Raw genomic sequence first — 26,535 nt, 5'->3', positions numbered from 1 at the left:
GGGGATAAAAAGAGCGAGAGTGCATTCCTGATGGATTTCTCACTTCAGCTTTTGGCTGAGATCTTTTCTTCCCACCACTTTCAAGCCCACCACCGCTCCTTGTAAAATTTGCTGCATATCAGAGAGCATCCCACACACTCTCTTGGGAACCCCTATCCACCAGTTACATTAATCAATCAAGAGCTTGTAAAAAAAAATATGACCGCTCGCCATGCCCCTGCTGCCTGCTTCACCTTTGAAGAGGTACAGGATTGTGCCCTTTAAATGCTAATGCTCTGAACATTACACCAATGTTGTAAAGTATAGTGAAATGGCATGTTAGGTCAATCTGACTCGGTGGTTATTCGATTTTCTGATACAATATTATGTTTAAATATGTAAACAATGTATGTTTGCAAGCTGCCGAAATGATATCATTGCATAATTGAAATGCAGCTGTCTCTCTTTCCATCTTTCAAGTTGCCAAATATCTTACTCTTTCTGTGATTAGACCACTTTTGGCAGTTTTTGGATTTATAAATTGTCCTCCAAAAAAATCAAAACAAATCTTGGTATAAAAAGGATCTAAAACATTGAGGAATGACTCAATTTTGGGAAAAGTTGACCCATAGTGGCCTTGTGGCAGGCTTCTTTAGTAAAAAGAAGATCTCTTGCTGGCAGTGTCAGAGATCCTGCTGATTTTTCTGCCATGTCAGTGATTCGGCTCTCCCTGAAAGGACCCCATGGGACATTTGGCCCTTTTGTGTGTTTATGGTGACTGATGCTAATTAGACAAGTGAATAAACATTATTTCACTTCTGACCTGCATATGTCAGACCTGAATTATATTTGTAAAAACTGACAATCCAATCATGAATGTGAATTCAAATGTTTTTTTGCACCATTTTGGCGCATAGTTGGATGGAACGTCCAGATCTTTCAAAGATCATACGAAACCACCGCATCCTCGATATATTGGCCCAGCAGCTCATCTTTAGTTTTCTCAACTCAGTCACAGCCCAACAGTTGGTTCTTGAGAGGCCAAGCAGATGATGTGTGAGGATCTCTGGCTCGAGATAGCTCACATGGAGATGCCAGGGCTCTGGTATCATTGCTTTTGTGGAGGGGAAGGTGTCTGACCCTGTTGGCTTTTGGCAGACCCCGCGGCCTCAGTGTCAACCCACTTGAGTGCAGCTGTGCTGACACAGTATCCAGATGTCAGAGAGAGAGAGAGCGAGGAGTGTTCCTGCTGCCAAAGAGAGGAAGTCAGACATGGATCAGTGATGATGTCAAAGGCGTTAATTTATGTGTTTGGTGCTTTTCTATTAGGTGTCATCCGTCTTCATTGAGCACTGTCACTTTGGTTATTCTTAACCACAGACACGTTACTCATGCTTCCACTGTTTTACTGCTCCGTATGACAAATCAGAGGAAATGATCCATATCTGACTAAGCACAGGGATAAGTGCTTCCAGGTCTCACAGCACTGCTGCCTGTCTGCCTGGTTTACAGCAATCGTAAGGCCAGAGGGAGAAACAAGATGAATTAACTGAGATTTACAGGAAATTTCATAGGCAGTGGCAGTTGTCACTTTAAACTTAGTTAGACATGAAATCTTTGTGATGTGCTAAAGTGTCAGGTTTGGGGTTGTTGTATGACAACTCTGAAATATGAAGAGGAGAGACAGATGGAGGGAGGAACCTAGACGTGCTGCATTTTCGCAATGAAAACTTCTCTTTAGATTATATTACTGTTACTATTACATTACTGTTGAAAAGGTCGGCAAGATTAAAAATACTGATTATTTTATGAGATCTTATTACAATTTAAAATCATTTTTGTATTAATATATTTTAAAATAGAATGTATTCCTGTGATTCCAAAGCTGAATTTTCAGCATCATCACTCCAGTCTTCAGTGTTACATGATCCTTCAGAAATCATTCTGATATTCTGATTTGTGAGGCATGGAGTGAGAAGAGTTAGTCCTTCCACATGGTCCACACAAGCAGGTTTGAAGATGTCTCCACTTCCCTTCTATAATCTTGCCCCCTTTGATCCAATCTGGAAACAAGACTTCCAGGGCACAAGTGTCAGCCCCCTGATGTGGAGTCACATGCATTTTGATTGATCCTTGCAAAATCTGGAGCCAATAATACTGCATTTGTGCTGACCATGCAAAATATGGGATTTCAAGGAATAGATCAAATAATATATGTATATTTATGATTACAAAAGGAAAGAGGATGTGCATGTACTTAACAGTCTCCTACAATTCAACCATGGCATCTGGGTGTAGTAAGAATTTTGCAGATGTTTCTGCTGAAGAGACACTTCATTTTATAGAGGCTTGGTACACGGTTACCTTCAGGGCCCAGTCCAGGCCGTCCCAACCCTTCATCCCAACCCATCCAGTCCTGCTGCCCATCCAGATTCACTAAATCCCTGGATGGAGCCATGCACTGCGATTGATGTCGGCCTTTTTTACGCTTCTCAGCCACTGTTATGTTCTTTTTTGCTGTGAAATTCAATCACGTTATCCAGGTTTTACTCCTCGTCTTCCTGTCTGTTCACCAACCACCCAGCGCATGGCAAACGGTAATCCTAGGAAGATATATAACCGTCGCTGTCCGAGAGAGACGGCGAAAAAGAAAGCAAGGGGAACTGATAGGGTGGCCCGGGTGATTGATATTGGATGAGAGCTTGAGATGCCGGCCGAATGTGGAATGTGAAATCGTGACACAGTCCACAATCAGATTTGTCTTCCATTTACCTCCCTTCCTTTTGTCTCTTCCACTCTCCCTGTGCACTCAGAGATTGAGAGTATATTGAATTGAATTTTTCGACTTCCATTCCCTCTGAACCGAATGCAATCAGACAACAGCTCCTTCAGCCACACTCCACGAAATCTCCTCTGTTAAATGTTTCGCCAAGTGACTCCGTTCACTTTTAAGGAAATTATTTGAACTCTTTCAGAAAAAACGAAATGAGTTGGCCATCTCAGTTGGGCAGCGTGCTTTGTGTCTCGGCTTGAACAGGGAAATGAGAAGAGTGGGGAATTAGAAGGAACGGCAGAGAGAAAATCCCCGCTCAAGGTGCCTTTGCCATTGGGTTCCAGAATGGCGCATTCAGAAGCCCCGGCTCGCAGCAAGCCTCTTAGGAGATCCATTGAGCGTGGGGCGGCAGGCACTCTAGCCTCTAACACTGAGATACGCGCCTTCTAATGCCTTGTGCTTCTCTCCAGTTCTCACTAATACCAGAAGCCATCCTAACCTAAGACGTGTAAAGTAATGGGGCTCGTGTCAGCGGGACTTGTGGTTTTATGGGAAGGGTCATTGATGTACAGCATTGTTGAAGGAGCAGTGTGGAACAGCTAATGGAGGATAGTTGAGTACTGCTGCTGACTTATATTTGATTTAAACTGGTTTTTATTACCATTTATTGATTAATTATGAAAAAGAAAACGTCTGTTGAGGAAAATCCCAGTAGTGTAATGTTGAAGTAAGGAAGAGTGTTGGGAACAGGCCTACTCAAGGCAGGTGCTAACCATGTGTGTAATTAGTCCCCCGCGGTGTGTTAATAAGAGTAATTATATAGGTCTTATAGGTGTTTCCGAAGTCTTATAGGTGTTTCCTAGGTTTTCTTTAGATATGGGAATGGAACAGGATGTTTTTAAAGGAACGCCAAAAATGGATCCTTTTGTCCCATGGGTTGGATTTTAAATGAACTTTTTTTATTATTACTTTTATTTATCAATTTAAAGACATATTTTTGAGAATCAATTGCATTTATCAATTTCTTGTAGTAGAGAGCTCTCTGTTGCCAGCATAAGCTACAATATGAATTTTTCCGATTTTACAAAAAATAATCAGACTTTTTATCTTTCTTTGTCAAGTTGTATACAAAGACTGAAGGGCAGCCTGGGAGGATAAAAGAGAGAGGCAGAGAAAGAGTGTGTACTCATACAGTATGTCTACGCCAGCCCCTTGATCAATGCCCGGGCTGAAAGCGTCATTCTTGAGGAGCTGTTTAAAAAGGGACGCCCTCTCTTTGTGGTCTGATTCAATGAAGGGCCATTGTCCCCCTCTTTCACTTCCACTCACAATGGTGGGGACCATTTGAAAAACAACAGTAGATTAACTGCACTGCCAGTGTATTAAAGTCTGAAAAATGGCCCCTCTGAGGCATAGATCAATGTCATTCACTCTTTTGCATACACAGGGGCAGAGCCTCGGCCCCAGAGAGGTGCAGGTTACTGGCCGTGCTCCCCCTTTCAATGAGTCACATTAGAATGAAACTTTGAAAATGTGTCTTAATGTGACAGAGGCATTTCTTCCTTCTTTCTTTAAAGAAAGGCTTTTTGTTCATTTAAAATATCTCTAAAATGTAATATCCAGAGATATATAACATTTTTCTGTTTGTAATTTTGAGTCGGCACCACATTGCTTCTCTGCCTATTTTAGTTATAGGTTTAATTCATCATTATCTGCCATTATTGGATGTTTATTACACAATTTTAGGTTTACATAACTTTGCAATAAATAAAAACTTTTTGCGGGTTCTCTTGATATACCCTGTTATATCCCTCCTCTAATATTGAGGTTTTTTTTTATAAGACTGTAATATAGCTTCATCGTTATTATAGTTTGTGTAAATATTTAGATTTTATTTTATATTTTGTGCATTATTTATATTATAATATTAATACATATTATAATATTAATATACATTTTATATTAATAATAACATTGTGTATTATTATTATTATTAAATTATTTAACATTTTTATTACGATTTATGACATTTGCCTTGTCAACTAAAAAAAAGGTTATTTTTTCTTAACAACTTATTTTATTTCAGTTAATGTTTATTTTATTTATTTGTATAGTTTTAGTTTTAGTTCAATTAATAATAACCTCTTTTCTTAGATTATAAAATAAATATTTCTCTTTTCTATTTCTCTTCATATTGTACTTTATTAATATTGTGGTGCCTTAAATTCTCTTGAAGCAAACAATCTATTTAATTTTTCAGTATTTTAATTTTCTTTTTAATCAAGTATGTATAATATCACCCATTTACTAGTTATCGGGCATGAAAATAATTAGCTTATCATATTTGCCAAAAATTTGGTGCATTTATTAATCTTTTTTATTTTTTTAGGTTTGGTTCAGCAATCGACGAGCCAGGTGGCGTAAACAAGCTGGAGCTAATCAACTGGCAGCATTTAACCACCTGTTACCTGGAGGATTCCCCCCCACAGGCATGCCCACTCTACCAACATACCAGCTCCCCGAGTCCACCTACCCTTCAACAACATTACCACAAGGTGAGCTAACCAATGTTTTTGAGCCTGTTTACACCTGGCCACTGCATGTACTTTCTCTGATTAAATATAGCCGATCATAAAAAGCCCTCCAAAAAGCTTTTAAGATGAACAGAAATCTGATCACTCAAACCACTTCAGGTGGTGATTTGAAACGCATTCCAGGTGAAATTGGGCATCCTTCAGGTGTAAACTGGCCCTTTGTGAAGATTTTATTAAACACTTTTTAATGTTTATTTAATATCTAATACAGGGATGGCAATAAAATTAAACCTAAAATAATGCACTTAAGAATATTTTTTTCCTGAATAATGAAATGTGCTGTTCTTCCCAGATGTGAGTGGCACAGTGCACCGACCCCAGCCCTTGCCTCCCTCCACCATGCATCAGGGCGGGCTCTCGAGCGACAGCAGCTCCGCCTATGGCCTCTCGTCCAACCGCCACGGTTTCTCCAGCTACACCGACACCTTCATGAGCCAATCAGCGTCCAGTAATCACATGAATCCTGTGAGCAATGGACTATCTCCACAGGTCAGTAAGGGTCACTGGCCGCAGTGTTTAAATACTCTTCTCTATAGCCACATGTCAAGGAGTCTTTCAAGTGGAATTACGAGACCTCTCTGAAGATAAAACAGCGTATTCTTTGTGCGCCGCCGTGTACGTTTGGTGATTAGATGCGTCTCATGTGTACTGAGCAGATATGTTTTGGAGAAATCGTCTTCTAGTGGTTGATACCCCCCTTGTGCTTGTGTTCATAAGATAATGTTTTCTAATTATTATTCCTTTGTTTTACCCACTCTCTTAATTAAAATAAAGATTCAATTGTTTGATTCTATGAAAATTAGTTTCAGACAATACAGGATACCCTAAAGAGAATAAATCCCATATGCAGTCGAAGAGCTGCCAGCACTGCGCCTCGTTCAGAAAAGAGCGTAATCTCACCAAACTAATGGATCTGTACGTTTCATTGTCTGGAAGTCATTTTCTAGAGTTAACAGACGATTAAATAAGTCAGGATGTTTTAATTAACTGGAACAGAGCAAAAAAGTATTGACTTGTGTGGCTCTGATACCTCATTGAATGTTCAGTTCGAGTATGCGAGTAAAGGAAAGTATAAAACAGGAAGCCAGTAAATTCAATTTAAGACATGTTTCATAGAATTCAAACAGACAGGTTTTGTTTCTGTGTGAAGGTTCTTGTTACAGACATTAAATAGCATTGTTACCTGCTATAAACCATGCGGGTAAAAAAATAAGACTCTTTGATTTTATACCTTGAGGTAAATAATAGGAAAATGGCCGCTATTGATGCACATCATTGGTGAAGAGTATATTACAAGCAATTATTCACTATTAGTGGGCAGTTCTGCCCACCATAACCAAGAAGATCTGACTAACAGGCAGAAAATAAGATTGAAATGGTGTGTAAGGAGTTGAAGATGAAATTCAATACTGCATTTGTCCACAATTACCCCCTTGTTCACACGTTTTATGGCCACTCTCCCCCCTCCTCACCAAATATTTCTCAAAGCAGATTGGAAACTGGTATTACTCCATTTTTTTCTAAAAGAGAGGAATGAATTAGGGATTTGATGACAAAAAAGAGATTTTCTCTTGTACTGCGGAGTTGGGGATAACATAAGCGTTTCTCAGCATGTTTGATTGTTAATCGTGGTGGAGGGGCTTTTAGTACTAATGCTCTCGCTGCAAACCTGCATAAATAACTGAACATGGTTGGTGCAATTTTGGGTGGAGTACTTGATGCCAGAAATGGATCAAATATAAAATAATAGCTCAATATTGTTTTACACTATAGATTATGTAATTAATTCATTTTATTCTGAATTAATATAAATGCCATGACAGAATTCTTTTTATTTTATTTTTATGTCCTTTCTTTTTATTAATCAAATTATGGCGCACTACTTCCCCACAGAATTTTCTATACATTTAAAGATGATTTTCTATGGGTTTTCTATAAATCTCACTAAAATGAAGATGGCTCACCCTCCATCCGACCCCTCCTCAGCCCCTAACCTCCCCGCCCCTGTCCAGCCCCTCTCACCCATCTCCACATGTCACATGTGGCTATTCCATCAGGCCCTTATTGTAGGAAAAATTAATGTTCTTTTTGACAGGAGTATCATAGTTCAACCCAAGCATCACACTGTGCCTCAATGTCCATGAAAGGGCCGCCAATGCCCCACAAGGCAAACCCCCCTCCCATTCTTCTCAGCTACAGGGAGTCCACATGGCAGTCCTTACAAGCTTGTTTTTGTACATCACGATTTTCTCCATCATTTGTCTACTCTACCATCTTCCTTTTACTTATAATCTCCCATCGACTAATTTATTTGAACACATTAATTTTGCCTTCAATGAAGACAGTTCATGCAAATCAATGCAAATAAGCAAGTGTGCGCAAGATTCTGTAGGGTGCAGTTTGAATACTGAGAGTGCAGTTGTCGCTAATTTTTCCTAATGCTTGTCAAATAGTAGAGGACTGTGGGATTGCACAGAGAGCTTTTTGTTTGGATTATTTGCTTGGGAAATCTTATCAGCCATTTTTAAAAGCTTTATAGCCTAAAGTTGTTGTCATAGTAGTGTAATGGCCTTCTCTCATTTGGCCGGACAAACCCTTCTTTGATGCTGGTGAACTTGAATTTTCACTGCTTCTTTGAGGCACATCTAACTGACAGTTTCAAATGATTCACTTTATATTTAATAGCCAGACTTTTAAGTGCCTAGCTCCTTTGTAAAATCACTGTCCCATGCTTGGAAATGGACAGAAATAAAACAAATATTTCTGTTTATGCCATTTTTCCGGTTTATTCATATTATACAATAACATTTGAGCTCTGCATATGTAGACATTTTTCAATTTTATTTTCATGTACATAAACATTATTCATTGTAACTTGAATGTTTACACAATAGCAAGAAAATGAATCGCATGATGGAAAAAATGAGCTAAAATCCGCTCCACAAAGTTTCATTTTATATATTTTTTAGAACCATAATTTTGTTCTCAAATGTCACAATCTTTTTTATCAGTGTGATTTTATAAAGCAGATTTTTTTTACAGTGAGCAACTGAGGACATGTTTGATTTTTGTTTCTTTAAACATTTTCTAAAAAAATAAAAAAAAATCTTTTTTCCCTATTTTTTTTGTTCATTTCATTTGAAGTGTTCGAGCACAACCTGGTATCATAGAAAAAATGGCAACATTTGCTCAAATAAGGTGGCAAAATTCTTTACAGTACACCCCTGTAATCATTAAGATATACATGAAAATGTACTGTATGATAGGAATGACCTGGCTTTTAGTTTAGGATGTGAGAGAGCATGCTCATTTTCAGATGTGCGATTGTGTGGATGGCCTGCTTTACAGCCTCTATGGAGTGGAGAAAATGTGCTGTGCATCAGTAAATGTGCTATGATGGCTGTGTGCCAGAATGAAATGCAACCCTGCTGGGTTCACAACACCAACAGGTGCACACCCCACTCTCACTCTTCTCATGTGCCAGCAGAACCAGAGCGCTTTCTCACTGCAACCTCTGGAAAACACATTAAACAGCAATGCAGCTTAGTTTGGATGAAAATTATGCAATGCCAGACATAATCTCCATTAAGCCCACGTTTGGACCGGGTCAGAGCTATGGACAGATTACTATGGCCTTGAATGCATGTCTTTTCAGTGTTTCATCTGCTGGTGGACATTGAGACCAGTCCAAACATTGGACACGTGGAGAAGGAATGAATGCGGTAATAAAGCTGTAGGCTGCTTTACTACTACAGTCATTCTTCCTCCTACAACAGATGCTTTGTGCAGGTGGGTGATTGGGTTTTACAATGGGAGACGTTCTGTTATGGTGTGTCTGATATGTGCAGGTTTGTTGTGTTGTTGTTAGATGTCGTAACTGGAGAGGAAAACAACGCACGCCCGTTTTAATGAACAGGTTTAACTAAAACCACCCATTCAGTACAATCAGTCATGCTTTTTGTTTTGGGCCTCGTAGCAACAACGCCACTCCTCAAAGCACCCCAGTCATCTAGTAAAGCTTCTAGTGTCTCATTATTAATAAGCATTACTTACAGATTTCTCTCTGTAACATTAGTGTCAGGATGATTGGGCCATATAGTTAAGATTGTTATATATTTTTACTTATGTATGTTGTACTTCCCTACATGCTCCTTTATTAAGTCCACTCCCACACCAGTTACACTTACAGTTACACGCACACACACACTTTTATGTGTTTCGATGGTCTTTGTATTTGCATCTAATTTCTCTTTTGTAAATAATGTACTTGTCTGTTTGCATAATAAGAGTGCAATATTAACAAAATAATTAACAAACTATTTAATTTTTTTTGATATTTCTGTTTATTCCTTTTTAAAAAAAATTATATTAATAAACATTGAAATGTTAAGTAACACTATTTTACAATGCCATTGTTTCACATGCTATCATAGAAAAAACATTAGTTTTTCCTTCGCATTTTTCACATCCAGATGACACCATTGTACGAAAGCCCTGAACGGCCATGGCAAAAAATTTTTTTCTGTCTTATGTCGTGATCACAAGTTAATTTTCTTGTGATCTCAAAATAACAACTTTTGTCATCTCGAGATCAGGAGAAAATTAACTTGTGATCACGACATAAGACAGAATTTTTTTTATCCATGGCCGTTCTGCTGCCAGGCCAGTAGGTGGCGATGTCACTTTGTAAAGAAACTATTTGCCTATAGACATGTAATATGCATGTGCATTTTTATAATTTACACAGAGATGATAACGATAACATTGTCAAAAACTTGCAAAAACTTTGAAACCCCTTTTCAAAAGTTTGCAATTTCAGGCCCTAAAACGCAGTTGTCGTGTAAATGAATGGCCAATTTTAGTTGAAAATGGTGTCGTGTAAACGGCCTCTGGATCAAGTGAACTTGATTGATGATTTTTGACAGTTTCATATTAATTTTTTTTTCAATTATATATAGATAGCGCTATAATTTTTTATTTCTTTGTGTTTTTTTAAAGTGTTATTTCATTTCATTTAACATTTTAAACAGATTAACAGAAAATAAGGCGTTTTAAAACATTCAAATATGATATGAGAGTATCAAAGTATTTATAACAAGAGTACCTACTTAGAACAACAACAAAATCAGTCCTCTATCAAACAAATACATCCACACACTTCTAACAGTATTGAAAGCAAAAAAAATGGGAAAGGTATCTTTTATTGTGTGCCCCACTCCATTGCAGTTGGAAGATTTGTGTTTTGGAATGAAGGAACTTTGGCTAGCATTTGATGTGAGGAAGGGAGAGCGAATAGGCTGGGTTTCAGCACTGGGGGATCAGAGGCAGAGCAGTGCTCACCAGCACTCCCTTTGATCCGTATCCCCAGGCCTCCCTGCCTGAGCCACGCGCAAAACTCAGGCCTCACCAGTGATTCCTGACAACTGTCTGCAAGAGATAAGGGAGGGGGGACTCCAACCTCTCTCCTCTCCTCCATTAGCACAGCAGCCACTTTAAACTGGATGAATTATATTTAAGAAGCCTGCACAGGGGTTGCCAAAAAAAAATATATGAGTGAGAGAGAGGGGGTGAGAGAGAGAGAGAGAGAGAGAGAGAGAGAGAGAGAGAGAGAGAGAGAGAGAGAGAGAGAGAGAGAGAGAGGAAGAAGAAGAAGAAGAAGAATGAGTTTTGGTTCACTCCTTTTCCCTTCTTTTTTTGCAGATTTTTAACTAGACATTGTGAACCTGAATGTCAGTGAGTGAATCTATGTGCCGTCTGCTATTATTAAGACTGGGGTATTAAGCTGCTCTCCGGGCACGGTGTCAGCTGGCACGTGTCACCATCGACAAATCAAAAGACTAAATAAATGCATATTTACATCACCCCCATGCTCCGAGAGCAGAGGAGAAATACTTGTTAATTAGAACCCGTCTTAAATACAGATGCTGTTTCAATTTGGCAAGAGTTAAAAAGTAAGAGGCTTTAAAAAAAAAAAAAAAGATGAGACCTGCTCAGAAGCTGCCAAGAAAATCAGGGGAATTTAAATCATATCCACTGGCAGAATGTTTTCTGTATGAATTTATTTAGTTTCTCTCTCACTCTCACTCTTTTTCTCTCTCTCTCTCTCTCTCTCTACTAGCGAAAGCTGACTGAAATTGGAGTCTTGTGCACTTGTTAATGAAACATAGCAGGTTTCTCAGGTCACTCAAATACATATGTAAATTCCATATTCAACATCTCCAATGGCTAGATGGAAAATAGTTTTTCAGAGGGTCTGTCGTTTAACCGAAAGTGGGGAAACACAGAAAAAAAATATTAAGATTGATTTAATTATGATCTTCACAACATAGGCAAGTTTCAGCTCTGGGGTTCAGAGAATTTGAATATCTGGAATGCATGAATCTGATTGTTTTGATGGCAAATGCCTTCTCGCGGATGAGAATGAGGCTGTAATGTTGTAACGTTTTCAACTTTGCTGCCTATCCCTTGTTTTTGTCTAGTTTTCATTATGATATTATGGTCTAATTTCTCAGCCTTCTTTCTTTCCTATATTTCTTTTCTTCAATGCCAGCATCTATTTCACTCTCTCTTCTCTTTTACACAGAGAGGGATTCTTATTCTCTTATAGATGAAAGGCTGCAGAAGACAATAAAAACACAATTTAAATTCAAGTGTTTGTGTGTGTGAGAGTAAGGGAGCTGTTGCATCCTGAAAAATACGGGATATAAGAGAATGTGATTTACATTCATCTCGCTGGAGATGAGGATGAGCGCATGGCCAATAAATACATTGCATTGTGGGTGAATTAAATGTTAGATTGAAAAATACTATTACCCTTTAGTGTTAGTCCAGTATTTACAAAGTCTGAGCGATTGCATGTATGAATGAGGAAATCCTCAAATATAATATATTAACATCTATTAAAAGTGCTTGAACAATATGAATGTACATTTCTAACTATTATTTTCATAAAACATTATTGAAGTACATTACTTGGTTTCTTTCAGTAAAAATAAAGTTCAAGGAAGAAAGCATATCACATGGGAGAGAACATTAGGCATGCTGGGAACAGCATCTCATCAATAGACTGGTTTCATTTCGTTAATATACATTTATAGGAGTCAGGAAATATATCATGGAGGCCAGGATGAAATTTGTGCATTTGATGAGCTTTTGGTGTGGATGGATATAAATATGTTAAACTTAACTAAAATATTTTATAAAGAGAAATGTAAAGGGTCTAGATTTTCCTGAATGATGGCTAACCCAATTCTTCAGAAATCTATCTGAGGAGATTTTCTGTGATCCTGCATCACTTTGAACAGGTGCACCTCTCAAAATGAGCAATCTAGATTATATTTTAGTTTTTATTTTATTTCAGGGACATGCATGCAGAGTGTGTTTGCGCAGGGTCACTGGGTATGAACAGAAGAACTTCCAACAATTATGAACCTGCTCAAAACACCATGATTTGGGGGCTTTGGCTTTGTGCACATGCTTCTTGTTAGTTCCAGATGCCAGTCTGACAGGTGTGAAGCTATGATTAATACTACAACCTCGCAAAACTACAACTGCCACTCACCCTGCTCACACCTCAGTTTATGACAGACTTTTGTACGCTTGTCTCATTGTTTTGGATTTTGTATGTAAAGCTACAATAGTTTTACAGATTCTGTGATGTGGTTTTATAAGATCGGAGGTTTTTCCGCCTCGGTATCCCTCCCTCCCCCTCCCTCACCATCCTCAGTGATGGAGTCCCCAGCTGGCTGACACTAACTGCCCTGCTCTCTCCTCTCAGAGTCCAGCTGAGAGCTATTTCACTATTTATTTACATGTAATTATCCCTATGAGGTGCAGATATTAACTCTGTCAAGAACAATTTGACTTGACATTCTTCACTAGGCTTGCTCCCTGCTGTTTTTAGCAAACAAACACCCCCTCCTCCCGCCTCCTATGCCAACTCTCCACCTTGCATTATTCTTGGACGCCGTTAGCTGCTGCCGAGACGCTCCTTGTGAAATCATTTAAAGCAGACGTTTCATTTGGCAGAAGCGGAGGCGGCGGCAGCACGAGGCGTGAAAAGACCGGCGGGTGGGATGAGAGGTCAGAGGGGGATGTTTTCTTCCTTGTGACTGAATCTATCTCACACATCCGCAAACACTGAATAAAATAATCAGATTGCACCTCACACTTTTTCCTATATCAGCTTATTAACCTTTGGTTAACTCCAGGCCTTGTAGCACTTTAGGACATTTAGGGTCCGGTGGTACTGAAAAAGCTTTGTCCGTATTGCACTAGAGCTGACTAACAGTGATTGTTATGCAAGATATATACATAAAAAATGTTCTTACTAAGAAATTATTGTTGAGTAGCCTATAGTGAGTGACACATGGACCAGACAAGGCTGTCTATTCCTTCCTTTCTTCCATCATGCCATCCTTTCAAAAGAAATATATAGAATATGTAGACTTCTTCCAAATTGTCTATGATGATTTGGGTGTAGAATATGTGAAATTTTGCTGAATGCATGTAAACCGGATAAAATGGGTTAAATGGAGTTGTAAATACTACTTTCTCATTTGTAGCACACTGCACAATCATCTTAAATATTAAATAAACAAACATGCAAGGGTTAGATGATATCCATAACATGAAAGCGTTACAATTTTATGGAATCCTGCAGCTTTTTGTTGCTTCACATAATACATTAATAATAATATAATAATATGTGTATTACACCTATTTGCCATGTGTTAACTCCTTACAATAGTTATATTTGTATAACATTAGTTAACTAGTTAACATTAACTTACAATGAAAAATACTTCTAAAGTATTCACTAATCTTGCATACTAATTTCAATAAGTACTAATTATTAAAATCAAAAGTTGTATCTGTTAATATTATTTAATGAACCTGAGCAAACGAACTAACAACGATCAGATGTATTGTTATTCACCAACATTAAAACAGTTGAATAAATACTGTAACAAATGTATTGCTCATTGCTACCTGATATTACCCGTATATGCATTAACCCCCGTTAACAAATGGGAAATGACACACCACGTTTGTTTTATTTGAGTGTACTGTATTGACAGCTGTGAGTGTAAGTGATTTATCATATTGATTTCTATCATGTACTTACAGGGCCCTGTGTTACTATACAGGGTTAAAAGAGCCATATGCATAATATTTCCTACCGATAACATGTTGCGAAAAGTGACAGCTTGTCTGGTTGCACGCTAATCGCTCTCATCTGGGCCCAGCTTGTCAATGCCCACTTTCTGTCACTGTCAATCACATGCCTAATTTGAAACAATTAAAGACTCCCCAGCCGCCTCACCCTCCGCTTCCACTCTATATCACCGTCTGCGGCATCCCCTCTCACAGTCAAACGCCCACCCCCCACCATACACCCTCTCTGTTTTTGGCCGACTCTTCTTTTCACTTTCAATTAATGTGCTGTGGCCAATTAGAGCAGTGACATCGAGCCAGGAGAGGAAATCATCTATGTCATCTGCTCCCTGCCACTAGGGGAGAGAGAGATCCCACAAAGGTCCCGCTGTAAATAGACGGGTCTTCTAATTACCCACCTCTGCCTCCAGCCGTGACAAAACCACTAATTGATTTTATGCAATAGTGTTTATTTCAGAAATGGCCATTTTGTCTCTCGGGTGGGGGTCTTGTGTTGTGTCTCAGGCTGCTCACCTTTCAAGGCGACTGCACTGATGTCATGATGGTCTGATTCTGCTTGTGACTCGAGTTCATATATATTTAGAAGACTCAAGGTGTTTTATGATGCCAGCGATGTTGGTGATGATATATGGAAACAAATTTATATTGCATCATTAGCCGCTTACACTGTGAAAAAAAAATGACTTAAATGAAAATAATGAGTTGAATCTTGTATAACATACAAAAAAATGGTTGAAAATTGCTTAACTTATTTTGATGAGTTAAAGTAATGTAATAATATTTGTACAGTGTGCATTCTTGATATCTTGAGGCTTTATATTGAACAATATCACCAAAGATAGAGTCTTTATAATGGATGATGCATTTTTAAAAGAGATTGGTGTAATTTTCTGGAACTGCAATCTGTTTGAGTGTACTCAGTGAGTTCGACATGCAGTTTTTTTTAAAAGGTTTTTTTTTTTTTTTTTAAAGAAATGTATACTTTTAAATTAATCAAAAGTGACAGTAAAGACATAATATTTCAAATAAATGCTGTTTCAAACATTCTATAAATAAATAACTCTTGAAAACATTTTTTATCTTTACCACAAAAATATTAAATATAAAAATATAAAATAAGTTCAACAGTTTTCAACATTAATAATAAAAAATGTTTCTTGAGCTCCAAATCAGCATATCAGAATGATTTCTGAAGGGTCATGTGACACTGAAGACTAGACTAATGATGCTGAAAATTCAACAGTCATCACAGGAATAAATTACATTTTGAAATATATTAAGACAGAAACTGATATTTAAAATTTTAACTATATTTAACAATATTTATACAATATAATATTATATTGTATATATTTAATACAATATTTACAATACAGTTTTACTGTATGTTTGATCAAATAAATGCAGACTTCTTTCAAAGACATTATAAAAATGTTACTGACCCCAAACTGAATTTGGGTAAAATACTTAATTATAAACGTAATTATATAGATACTTAATATTTTTAAACTTACTCGATTTTGTGTATTTGTAATGTTTTTACAATTCTGTGTGGTTTCACTTGCACAGAAAGACACACTTTACCTTAACTAATCAGCGTTGAGTCATGATTGTGTTGCCCAAATCTGGGTGGAATTACATCACTCATCACAGCACTGGAACACCACGCTCAAATGTCCATTTATGTATTTGCCTGTTTGCTATCTTGCCTTTTGATATTGTCTGCTACTTGATTCTGGCATTGTGGGTGTTGGGATGTTTGAGGATTATGGTTTCTCTCTGGAAAGCGACTTCCCGACAAAGAACGGCAGTGCTTCTTTAATTACTGCGGCATTGCATCAGATATTGCCCCTGTAATGTAATGCCGAAGTCGGTGAGTGTTTTTATACTCGTGTCACTCAAGAGAACATTGTGCTCTGTTTCCTAATCCTCAAATCCAATATCATTTTTGGAAGCAATGTCTTTTTTTATGTATGTAATGTATTCATGCCACATGCATCCCCCTTAAACCAGTTTATTGAGATGATCTATGTAAGTATGATATTAAGACTTGAGGTCTTGAAGGGTAGGACATGTAACCTTTAGCTGTGCAGATAGCCTTATGACATCAACCCTTGTAATTCCAGCTTCCTGCACAGGTGACATTTTCCCAACATGCATGCCTACGTATATTCCCAGTAAAATGAGAGCCGCTCTCTTACACTCCAGCAAATCCAGTCTTGGACAGATTAAGCTGAGTGTGGATGTGTGTGTGCAGATGCAGGGCTGAGTTAGCTGGCACATAGACACACACTGTCCTCCTAGAGTCTCCACCCACATTTGTCCTCTCTCTCCTCTCTCTCTCTCTCTCTCTCTCTCTCTCTCTCTCTCTCTCTCTCTCTCTCTCTCTCTCTCTCTCCTCTCTCTCTCTCTCTCTCTCTCTCTCTCTCTCTCTCTCTCTCTCTCTCTCTCTCTCTCTCTCTCTCTCTCTCTCTCTCTCTCTCTCTCTCTCTCTCTCTCTCTCTCTCTCTCTCTCTCTCTGAGCAGGTGGACAGGCCAGATTCTGGGCTGTATTGTCGAGGTCTTTTTATGCTATTATAGCTCTCTATAGAAAAACTCACCTACAGAAAAACCTACATAACATTTGCTGTTCTCAGACAAATCAAGTTAAGAGCATATTTTGGTTTATATTTTGTAAAATGTATAATCTATTGGCATAATAACTGGCAGCATTCTGTTGATTTTTACAGCAAGCAACTTATTTTGATTGTAAAAAAACTAAACAAAAACCCCCAGATATTTTATGTAAATTATATACTGTTATATTAGTATATTTTATGTGTAATGTAAACAACATACATTTTATATTAGTATAATATTAAAATGTATACACAGATTTCAGCAAAAAAGGCTAGGAATTACTTAGACATTTCACAAATAATTAGAGTAAAATGGTAAGTAAAAATTATATTTTCTTGTAAGAATATTTTTTTTGTTTCAACTATTCAATTTTCAAAAAAAAAAATTACAATGTATGTTTAAAAATAAAATGTATATTTTAAGTATTTATTTATATATTTTGACTTGATTATTTTCTCTGGTTATCATTCAACTGTTATTTAACATGTAACAGGGGGTTAAATCCTGTAACGCCCAAATTTACTGTAACATTGTACAATTTTTCCCAGGAAAACTTTTAATCTTCTTTTCATTGTATTTTTCATTGTTCTTTTAATTCCCCACCCTCAAATTACAGTGGTTCATGCTGATTTAATGATTATTGACATATCACATTATTAACAGTGTACTGTGGAAGTGTTTAGTTCCAGTTTTTTTAAATTAGCCTCTCCGTTTCCTTCCTTTTAGAGACCAAAATCACTGTCATCAGTTTTGTTCCAGCTAAGCATGAGCCTGGTTCCATTTCGGCACAAAAAAAAGAAAATTCGAACAAAGAACCAAGTCACGTCAAACATTGACTCAGACAAAAAATATAATTTGACAGTTAAGGAAATTATGGTAGTGTGAAAAGCTTTCCTTTTTATTGCCACTGCACTGTTTGTTTATCTGAAAGGATGCACATTGTATCAATTTCCAGTTTTACATTTACACTGCTGCAGGCTAGAGGGCTCTGAAGTTGAGAGAATTAATTACTTTTTATTATTATTTATAAAGTAATCTATCTGTCGAGAGACAGAAAGTGAAAGAGCAAGAGGAGCAAGGAAAAGGAGAAATGCCTGCAGCTATGTCCTTTAAACTGGATCCTGCCTGGCATTATCTGCACTAGCAGCTCTCACACAGGCCGACAACAAATGAAAGCCTAGCTACTGGGGGGATGCTTCACAGAATGAAAGAGCGCGCGAGTGAGAGAAAGAGGAAATAGTTGGGTAGGGGGGTTGAGGGTTGTGGGGGGTTACTTTGAAAGGGCTCAAGAAAGTTAAGTGTGTCTCAGCCAGGGTGTACGTACTGTGTGATTGTGTGTGCCGAGCTGGATTTGTCCTCTGGTGTTTATGGGCCTGGAGAGTCGCACTGCCTGGGGATGTTGTTTGTCAGCCAGATTGATTGGCAAATATTCCAGCGTCCTCCCACCAGCCCTATCAGATACAAAAAAGGTTACACATGTGGAAAGGATATTGATTTTTATTTAGCAATGGTAGTATGGCAGGAAATAATAGATTACAACTCTGCATCTGTCTGGGCTGTCAGTTCTTAGGTTCTAACTGCAGGCAAGGTTATCCAAGTTATTATTTATAGTTTTTGCCCTTTAACAGCAATTTTGACTGATACTTTATTTACAAAATATAAAAAATAAATACAGATAAATATGCCAAGTGAATACCACATTTGCTATATTTATCATGGTTTATACATCTTGCTTTGCATAACCATCTATATATCTATATCTATATATCTATATCTATATCTATATATATATATATATATATATATATATATATATATATATATATATATATATATATATATATATATAAATATAAATGGTATGCATGGGTTAGGGTTATATATACGTTTTTGTAATTTTTTTTTATTTTTGCCTTTTTTAACCATTTCGCTGTATTATTTATTTTACTTTCAAACTAAAGAAGTTTTCTATGCTAATCATGTACTTTGTATTTATCCTGGAACATTTAAATTCATCCATGGAAAAATATTACAGCTTCTAAAATAGGCGTTTTCTTAAAAACTGTTTTAATTTAGCACAATGATTCCCATGACAGAATTGTGGCTGAGAAATGAGGCCTTTCTAAAACAGAGCCAGATTTTGTCGTTTCTACCCCTTCTGTTTTGCGGTTGTCCCACTGTGAGTGCAGTAGCCCATGTAAAGAGTTCACAGGCAGTCCTGCTGTTTGTTAGTGTTTGTGTTGTGGCTCCATGTGCACTTTAAGTTGAATGTCCTAATTACAGCTGGCTGGGCGCTGCGGTTTAAGGCAGGCCTCTCTCTGCAGTGCACTGTGCGGCGAGAGGATTGAGCTGACAATAGCCTCACCACGTGCTGCCACTCCTGATAAAAGCCAGGCTCTACCTCTCGCCGTGCTGGAATATTCTCTGTTTGCCACTTTAATTGATGTCAATAAGGTTATGCTAAATTTGAAGATTTGAATAATTTGTCTTCCAGCACAATAATGGCATCACCCAGGCTACAGGCTGCTTAAGCGCAGGGCTGAATGGAGGTGTCAGGCACCCGGCGCTCTCCCACCTCTCTGCCCACATTCTGGGCTGACACCCCTTGTGTCGGCGTCCCCCGCTCATCTGATTAAAACTCCACTCCTGGGGAGATGCTGAACTTACATAGGCTCAAGCTTTACTATTAGCTCAAATTACCTCATATTACAGTTAAACGTCAGTGTTTGGGGAATACAGAGGATTACAGAATTTCATGACTTCATTGCGGATTGCTCGAAATTCTTGTTATTAAATGGGCAGAGGTATAGATATTAAAATATTACCATTTCACTTCAACAATCTTTCATTATTTACTTTATACTCACCTTGACCTCTTTCCTAACCCCTTTGCTGATATGAAACACAAAAATGACTTTATGGGAAAGTGCAGCATTAAGATTCTTCATTAATTCTCAGTCACACTAGCCTGACGTGGTCATACTCAATTTTTAGTCAGAATATGAGTCTGATACTGCTCCATTGGGCTGTGATTATGGGGTGTGTTTCAACCGAACCAGGAAAGACATCAATTGGATAGACCTTCAACCAATCAGAGCAACGAAGCGACGCATAACGTTAGTTGTCAAATGTCTACAGAACTCAACTGCACTGTGTTGGCCAAGTCTGCCTTTTTCCCCCGCGGTTGTTTTCCATGTCGCGGGTTGAAGCAACCTCAATTATGATATATAGAACAAGGAATGCAAATTTTATCAGGTAACCTTGCCAAAATAACACATTTTACCTCCCAGACACCATTTTTTTCTAGAGAACCTCCATAAGAAGCTATTGGGCTTGTTTTGGGCTAGTAGTTGGCAGGTTTTGTTGTAAAAACTTGGCAACCCTGTCTGCACGCACATTGGAATAAACGATCTTTGCCGGTGTTGTAAAAAAAGAAAAAGAATTTAAGGATAATGTAATGTAAAAATATACTATCTACTCGACTTTACTACAAAAATATACATTCTTTTAATTCCACACATCACACCATGAAGTATCAACCTTCTTTGTCACACGTCTACGTGTGAAGCGAATTTCACCGAACTTGAACTTTGGAACGCAGCAACATGTGACACTTTTTGCATGAGCTTGCGTTTCCAATTTGATGCATTTGCACGCGTATGAATGGAAGTCAATGGAACGAAATGTGAAGTGTGACCTCCCCGTAGTGACCACATCTGTTAATCTAGCTGTGTTCATCACAATCATGTGGACATCTTCAATTTTAGACTTTTAGACAAAAGACAGTGTCTGATTCATATGGACACCTTTATGATGCTTATGTGTGTTTTTTTTAAAAAGCTCCAAAAGCACAATAAACATGTCCATTTAAATCAGGCACTATGTCCCAAGTATGATAGCTTTTTTGTGATAAACACAATTTGTGATAATTCGTTAAATCAGACATTGTACCTATGGTGATGTCAGTGCTTGTCTAATGGCTAAATGTCATTATAATATTGTTTAACATCGAAGGTAAATAAGTCATTACTATTTAAAGTCGTGATTAAACGGAAGTAGCGGCAGATCTTTTCTTCTGTATTGTGATGTATATCTGAGAGAAATGGATTATAAGGAAAGTGAAAAATGTAGTGCGTGACATGGTTCAATCCATCGGTTATTGATTGGATGGAGGCAGAACTGAAAGAGAGCTTGCAGTTGGCTGTAAGAAAGGGGCAGAGATTAAATGATGGAAGAAGTCCATCATCAAAAGAGAGAAATCAGTCGTTTCACAGGAAGATCTCTCTGACAATGTGATTAAAAATGATGGTTAAAAAATGTTGGTCAAAGAAACTTGGCATGCTTTTAGAAACTATATAGGTTGAATTTAATTTCATACCGACTTTAAAAACCGCACGCCACACATTCAGCACAATAGTGCTGCATACAGACCTGAGCATCTCATTTAACGGCTTGAGCTGAATATAATCAGACCTCAATTAAGCGCCTGTTAAGTCTGTCTCCCCTCCATCTGCCCATTCAGCGCCCTGTCGGGCAGGCGGTTTGCCCCGACCCATCGCCCCGTGTCCAGGGTCAAACACCAGCTCTCAACGGCGTGACAGCCCGCCATGTGCTGCCCCATTAATTAACACATTTCCCTCTCTCTCTCCCCTACATTCATCACAGGAAGTCTGCTTGGCCTTCTTATATCATATATCACATGTATCAAAAAGAGAATGAGAAAAGGGACTTTCCACAGTCGAATAGTCCAACATGCTCCGTTTCAAGCGCCCTTTTATGTATTTAATATGTTTCAAGTGCTGCGTATTTTCCTGGAAGCTTTGGGAGGATATTAGTCTAAATTCACTTATCTGTTTAGGCCATGCGTCAGAGCATGTATGCACACTGGTGGGTTGTTTCCTTGCTGTAATACATTGGTTTATTTCCCAATGTGCAGCGGACTATTCTGAAGTCCTCTGTCAACTCCTGGGTTGTATCAGACTTCAACAAATAGCCTATGGATGTTTTTTTGAGCAGTGCATGTGGGCTTGATTTCGCTCGCAGCAGCTCTGTGATGGGCTAATTGGTTTAGCAGGTTGGGTCCTGAGACGGCCAAAGGGCAGCGGGGCGTAGCGAGCCACAACGTGAACCTGATGTTCAGGAGGATGCTTTGTTTCAGACTGTGGATGGGGAGCATGTGGCAGGCAGAGCAACCTCCTTTCACACACACTTTTTCCCTCTGTCTCCACCCCTTCTATCCGGTTGCTTCACATTGGTTTTCAAACAGTTTTTTTGTGAATAGGTACGTGTAAAAAGGTGTGTGTGCGCATGTGCACATGTATATATAAATGTGATGTAGTTAGTAAGTTATTTATACCGATTCCAAAATTTGGACTGGTGGTAGCGTATTAAAATATTACTATTGTTATTAAGCAGAACTATTGCATTTTACTGGGTTCGATTTGCTGTAAACAATATTACATGAAACAAGGGCAGACCTTGTCAAATGTCTAATCTCCCAATCTCTGGGGGTATCTACTGTAATATGAGTGTTTATTATTTTAATCATTCATGAGGGTTGAGACTGTGGGATGGCTGAAGGCTGCAGATTAAATTCTCCCTAGGAGCTTGTTATAAAGAAAAGCCTTAGGACAGACAATCTTGGCACTCTCTGAACACCCCCTTCCTACCACCCAGCCCTACACTGGTCCCTTCTGTCTCTGTTATTTAGGCTGACACTGTTTTCAGGCTGGTAAATGCTCCCTTGGGATGCAGGAAAGGGGTCGCTGTGAAGATGTTTAACCCCTATCAGGGATAAGGCCTTGAACTTTGAGTGACATGCGGTGACCAAAAATGATTTGTGACACAGATTTACTACCTATGATAAAGTGTTTTTGCTGATCCTGCCTCTCGTCCTTTCTACTCACCAGGTGATGAGCATCCTCAGCAACCCCAGTGCTGTGGCCCCTCAGCCCCAGCATGAGTTCTCCATCTCCCCCCTGCACAGCAGCCTGGAGGCCTCCAACCCCATCTCAGCTAGCTGCAGCCAGCGCTCCGAGCCTATCAAGACCGCCGACAGCCTCGCCTCCACCCAGTCCTACTGCCACCCTACGTACAGCACCACCAGCTACAGTGTGGACCCTGTCACTGCAGGCTACCAATACAGTCAGTACGGCCAGAGTAAGTGCCTATACTCTTCACTTAAATTGCTTTTTTGTCATATCCACCCCCACAGCCCCATCGGTAAGACTTAAATTCCTCATTTGTAAGTCTCTTTAGATAAAGGAAAAAATCAGGTGAATGAATAAATGTAAAAATGTAAATGTAAGTTACCCCTTTATTGACACCAAACCTGAAATGTGTTCCCTTAAACTTCTAATAGTAACTTCTGCAGTGATTTCTCAACCAGGGCACTGAGACCCAGTATGGGGCCTTAGCAAACTTCCAAAGGGGCTTTAAGATTACTTAAAATGATTTAAAATAAGACAAAACAAGACAACACCTAAACAAAAACAAGATGTAATGTAAACTCAAATGATATTGTTCCATCAACAATTGTCTTTTTTATAACAATCAGATTCTCACACCGTAAAAACTTTTTTTTAGATAAAACCAACAACAGTTATCTGGTTGCCTTAAATCAAATCTTTGTCTTTGTATTAACAAAGTTCATTGAAACTAGAGATTGGTTTAATCAACATTAGTCAATCCAAGTAAAACTTTTTTCAGTGCAAGGTCTTGGATATAAGATGGATATATTGGGAATTTTAAAAGTGTAATTTCCTGAAAAAATCTTTGACAGTTTGGGGGCCATGCAGTAAAAAAGGTTCAGAACTGCTGAATTTATTAAAATAACGGAATGTGTTAAAAAAGAGAGAATATTCTTAATTTTTGACCCTGGGACCCCCTTTAGGAAAACGTCTATTAATTTAATTTATCCTTGTGTTGTTTCAAACCGATGTTCTCTCTTCTATGGAAAGCAAAGGGACAATCTTTAGTTAAATATCTTAGCTGCAAAGCTCCAAAAAAGCACAATAAAAGTGGTTCATACAACTTGTACACTTTAATGTACTATATACTAAGTATTTAAAAGCCAAACTATATAGCTTTGTGTGAGAAATAGACTGAAATTTAGGTCAAATTAAATCATGCACATTGGATTGAGAGAGTTCATGTGAAAAGTAACAGATCTTTTCAATGTCTCACTGATTCATTATTGATTGATGTTATTTATTAATTAAGCAGATCTGTTTCTCGAGTTCAACTCACTGACTCAGGAGTAGCAGTGGTTAACACTTATGATACTTTTGTGGTTTCTCTTTCTATTATATGGATAAGTGTTCTTATTAAGTTATGCTTTCATTTATTTACAAATTAGTTATTTTAATTTACAGTTAATCATTTTCTTTAGTGATTTTAGTAGAGAAATTTGGTTTCACTGTTCCTTTAAATGCTCCCTGGGGTGCGAAATCACAGATTTACCCCACCTGTCTAAAATTTCATTGAAATTCGGGAGACAGCTTAGGGGCGCACTTTGTAGAGGCACGTGTTTGCGTGTTCGCTGTGACCGTGAGTGTCAGAGAGCAGATTCGGTGCTTCTCCTAGGGTAGGTAGAGATTCAGTCTGAGCGGGATTTAAGGAGTAAACGGTGCTGACAGGAGAGGAAGGCTTCCTGAGGGAGAGAGGTTAAATGAGCTGTGATTACTCTCTCTGCTAGCTGTCAGCACCAGTGTCTCCTGTACAGACAGCTAGCCCACCCACAGGTATGCGGCTGCTACCGTACGCGCCGCCGTTCCCTGACAGCTTCCTTTTTGCTCCTGCTTATAGACGCTAACGTGCGGCGCTTACTGTCACACTGACAGATGTCTGGCACCGTCCACACGCACCCTCGCTCTGCCCCGCCTAGACACTTCTGCTAATGATGAATAAAGGAAGGAGAGGTTCAAATAACACCTCCTAGACTGGGGTAATCAAAGGGCCTCCGACCAAAAAACATCAGAGAGACTTGACATCCCAGCAGCTAATGCCAGCGTGCTAATGCTCACCTTCAGAAGCCTTTTTTATATCCATTAGTCATAGACGTCTCTGTCGTGACGCATTTTGTCATTATTGTCGAAATTTTGATCAAATGATCACTGTGTTTACTGCTTGTCGGAAAAGGAGTGGCTGTGTTCGCAATGCCAACTCCAGAAAAAAACCCACTCAAGTAGTGAAAACTCGATCCTGTCAATTTCAAAATGCAAAGCCCTCAGGTTTAACCTCCTCCGCTCGACTGTTTCCACTTTCATTTTTTTCATTTCGGCTTTGAGGATGTAGGTGGGAAACGTCTATGCAAATAATTACCTGAAGGTTACAGCTTGCGCAGTGCTAACTTAATAAGTTAGCCAATTCCAGTTGGACTCGGCGAGGGTTGCTTTTCTGTTTTAAAAGGGAAGTGGCTAGAGGGGTTAATTGGAGCTTCCCCGGTTTTTGCGCTGCACCACTTCCATCCTGTCCTTGGTATGTCCTTCCAACCCCAAACCCAATTCACTGTCTTTTTCCACCAATCAAATGTCCCTAATGTCTTTAGCTTGTGTATTTAAATTGAAACAGTGTGAGATGGGAGGCAGATCAATGCTGAGGTCCTGGGTTGCGAGCGGGGCGCGGGGATGCCCTCTGACCCTGGATTAGCCCGCGGGATAGAGTCGACACGTGCTCCTGATAAAGATCTCCCAGTAAAGCCAGACTCCAGATCAATCCAATGAGAGCCATGCCCTCAGGTGATATGTTAGTCACACCATTTTGTGTGCTACACCTATCTGGTGGGAATCTCTTCACTCTTTCTGCCGTCTCTCCCCTCCCTCTATTTCATTTTGCCCATCCGTACAGATACAGATCTCGATCAACAGAAACCGTTCTCACAGGCGTAGAAAATCGAGTGGACTCATTATCTTAATCTACTCAGCACAGCTGAAAAAGTTTTAGCTTCGCCAACCGAACTTTGAAACGGCTCTTTTGGTTGCATTTATGTATTTGTGCTTTGTTTATGGTGCTTTGGGTGGCATTTTTTAAAAGAAATATTGATAGATGGAATAGACTAGCATGTCACAATATGATGTAAAGTGTGTAATTCTGAGAACAGGGATGACAGACATAATGAGGAATGTACTGAAGAATACTCACTATGACAGAAATGAGTGACAGTGGGGAACAGGTGCTCCGTGCCTCTGGAATTCATGAGAGCTCAGAGTCTGCTCTGAAACTCAACCCAAAACTAAACCCTTCGTAGTTATGCAGATCAATGAGAAATAAAGATGTCTGAGATTAAAAAAAAGCTGTTTTTTTGTTTTGTTTTATAGTTTTTAAAAAATGATAGTAGATTCAGAGACACTAAAATGTCAAGTGGTGTAACCCTTAGTAAAACAAGTACTATAC

General features: G+C 38.7%; 1 protein-coding gene and 1 long non-coding RNA gene across 5 annotated transcripts in view; one reads left to right on the top strand and one right to left on the bottom strand.

Annotated features, from left to right (window-relative positions):
* LOC137078732 (uncharacterized) overlaps positions 1–26,535 on the bottom strand; it is a 53,753-nt gene that overhangs the window by 25,484 nt on the left and 1,734 nt on the right. For both annotated transcript variants that reach the window (XR_010905342.1, XR_010905341.1), the window contains exon 2: positions 18,467–18,593. This is a non-coding gene — a long non-coding RNA (uncharacterized lncRNA). The remainder of the gene's footprint in view (positions 1–18,466; positions 18,594–26,535) is intronic.
* Positions 1–26,535, top strand: part of pax7b (paired box 7b) — a 49,856-nt gene that overhangs the window by 21,600 nt on the left and 1,721 nt on the right. For all 3 annotated transcript variants that reach the window (XM_067446366.1, XM_067446365.1, XM_067446367.1), the window contains 3 exons: positions 5,142–5,307; positions 5,639–5,835; positions 23,052–23,301. In XM_067446366.1, coding sequence (XP_067302467.1) covers positions 5,142–5,307; positions 5,639–5,835; positions 23,052–23,301 — 613 coding nt within the window. The remainder of the gene's footprint in view (positions 1–5,141; positions 5,308–5,638; positions 5,836–23,051; positions 23,302–26,535) is intronic.

This window comes from Pseudorasbora parva, chromosome 6, assembly GCF_024679245.1.
Source record: "Pseudorasbora parva isolate DD20220531a chromosome 6, ASM2467924v1, whole genome shotgun sequence".
NCBI classification, from domain to species: Eukaryota; Metazoa; Chordata; class Actinopteri; order Cypriniformes; family Gobionidae; genus Pseudorasbora; species Pseudorasbora parva.
The sequence above is the reverse complement of the archived record's forward strand: the minus strand, read 5'-3'. Positions and strand labels throughout refer to the sequence as shown.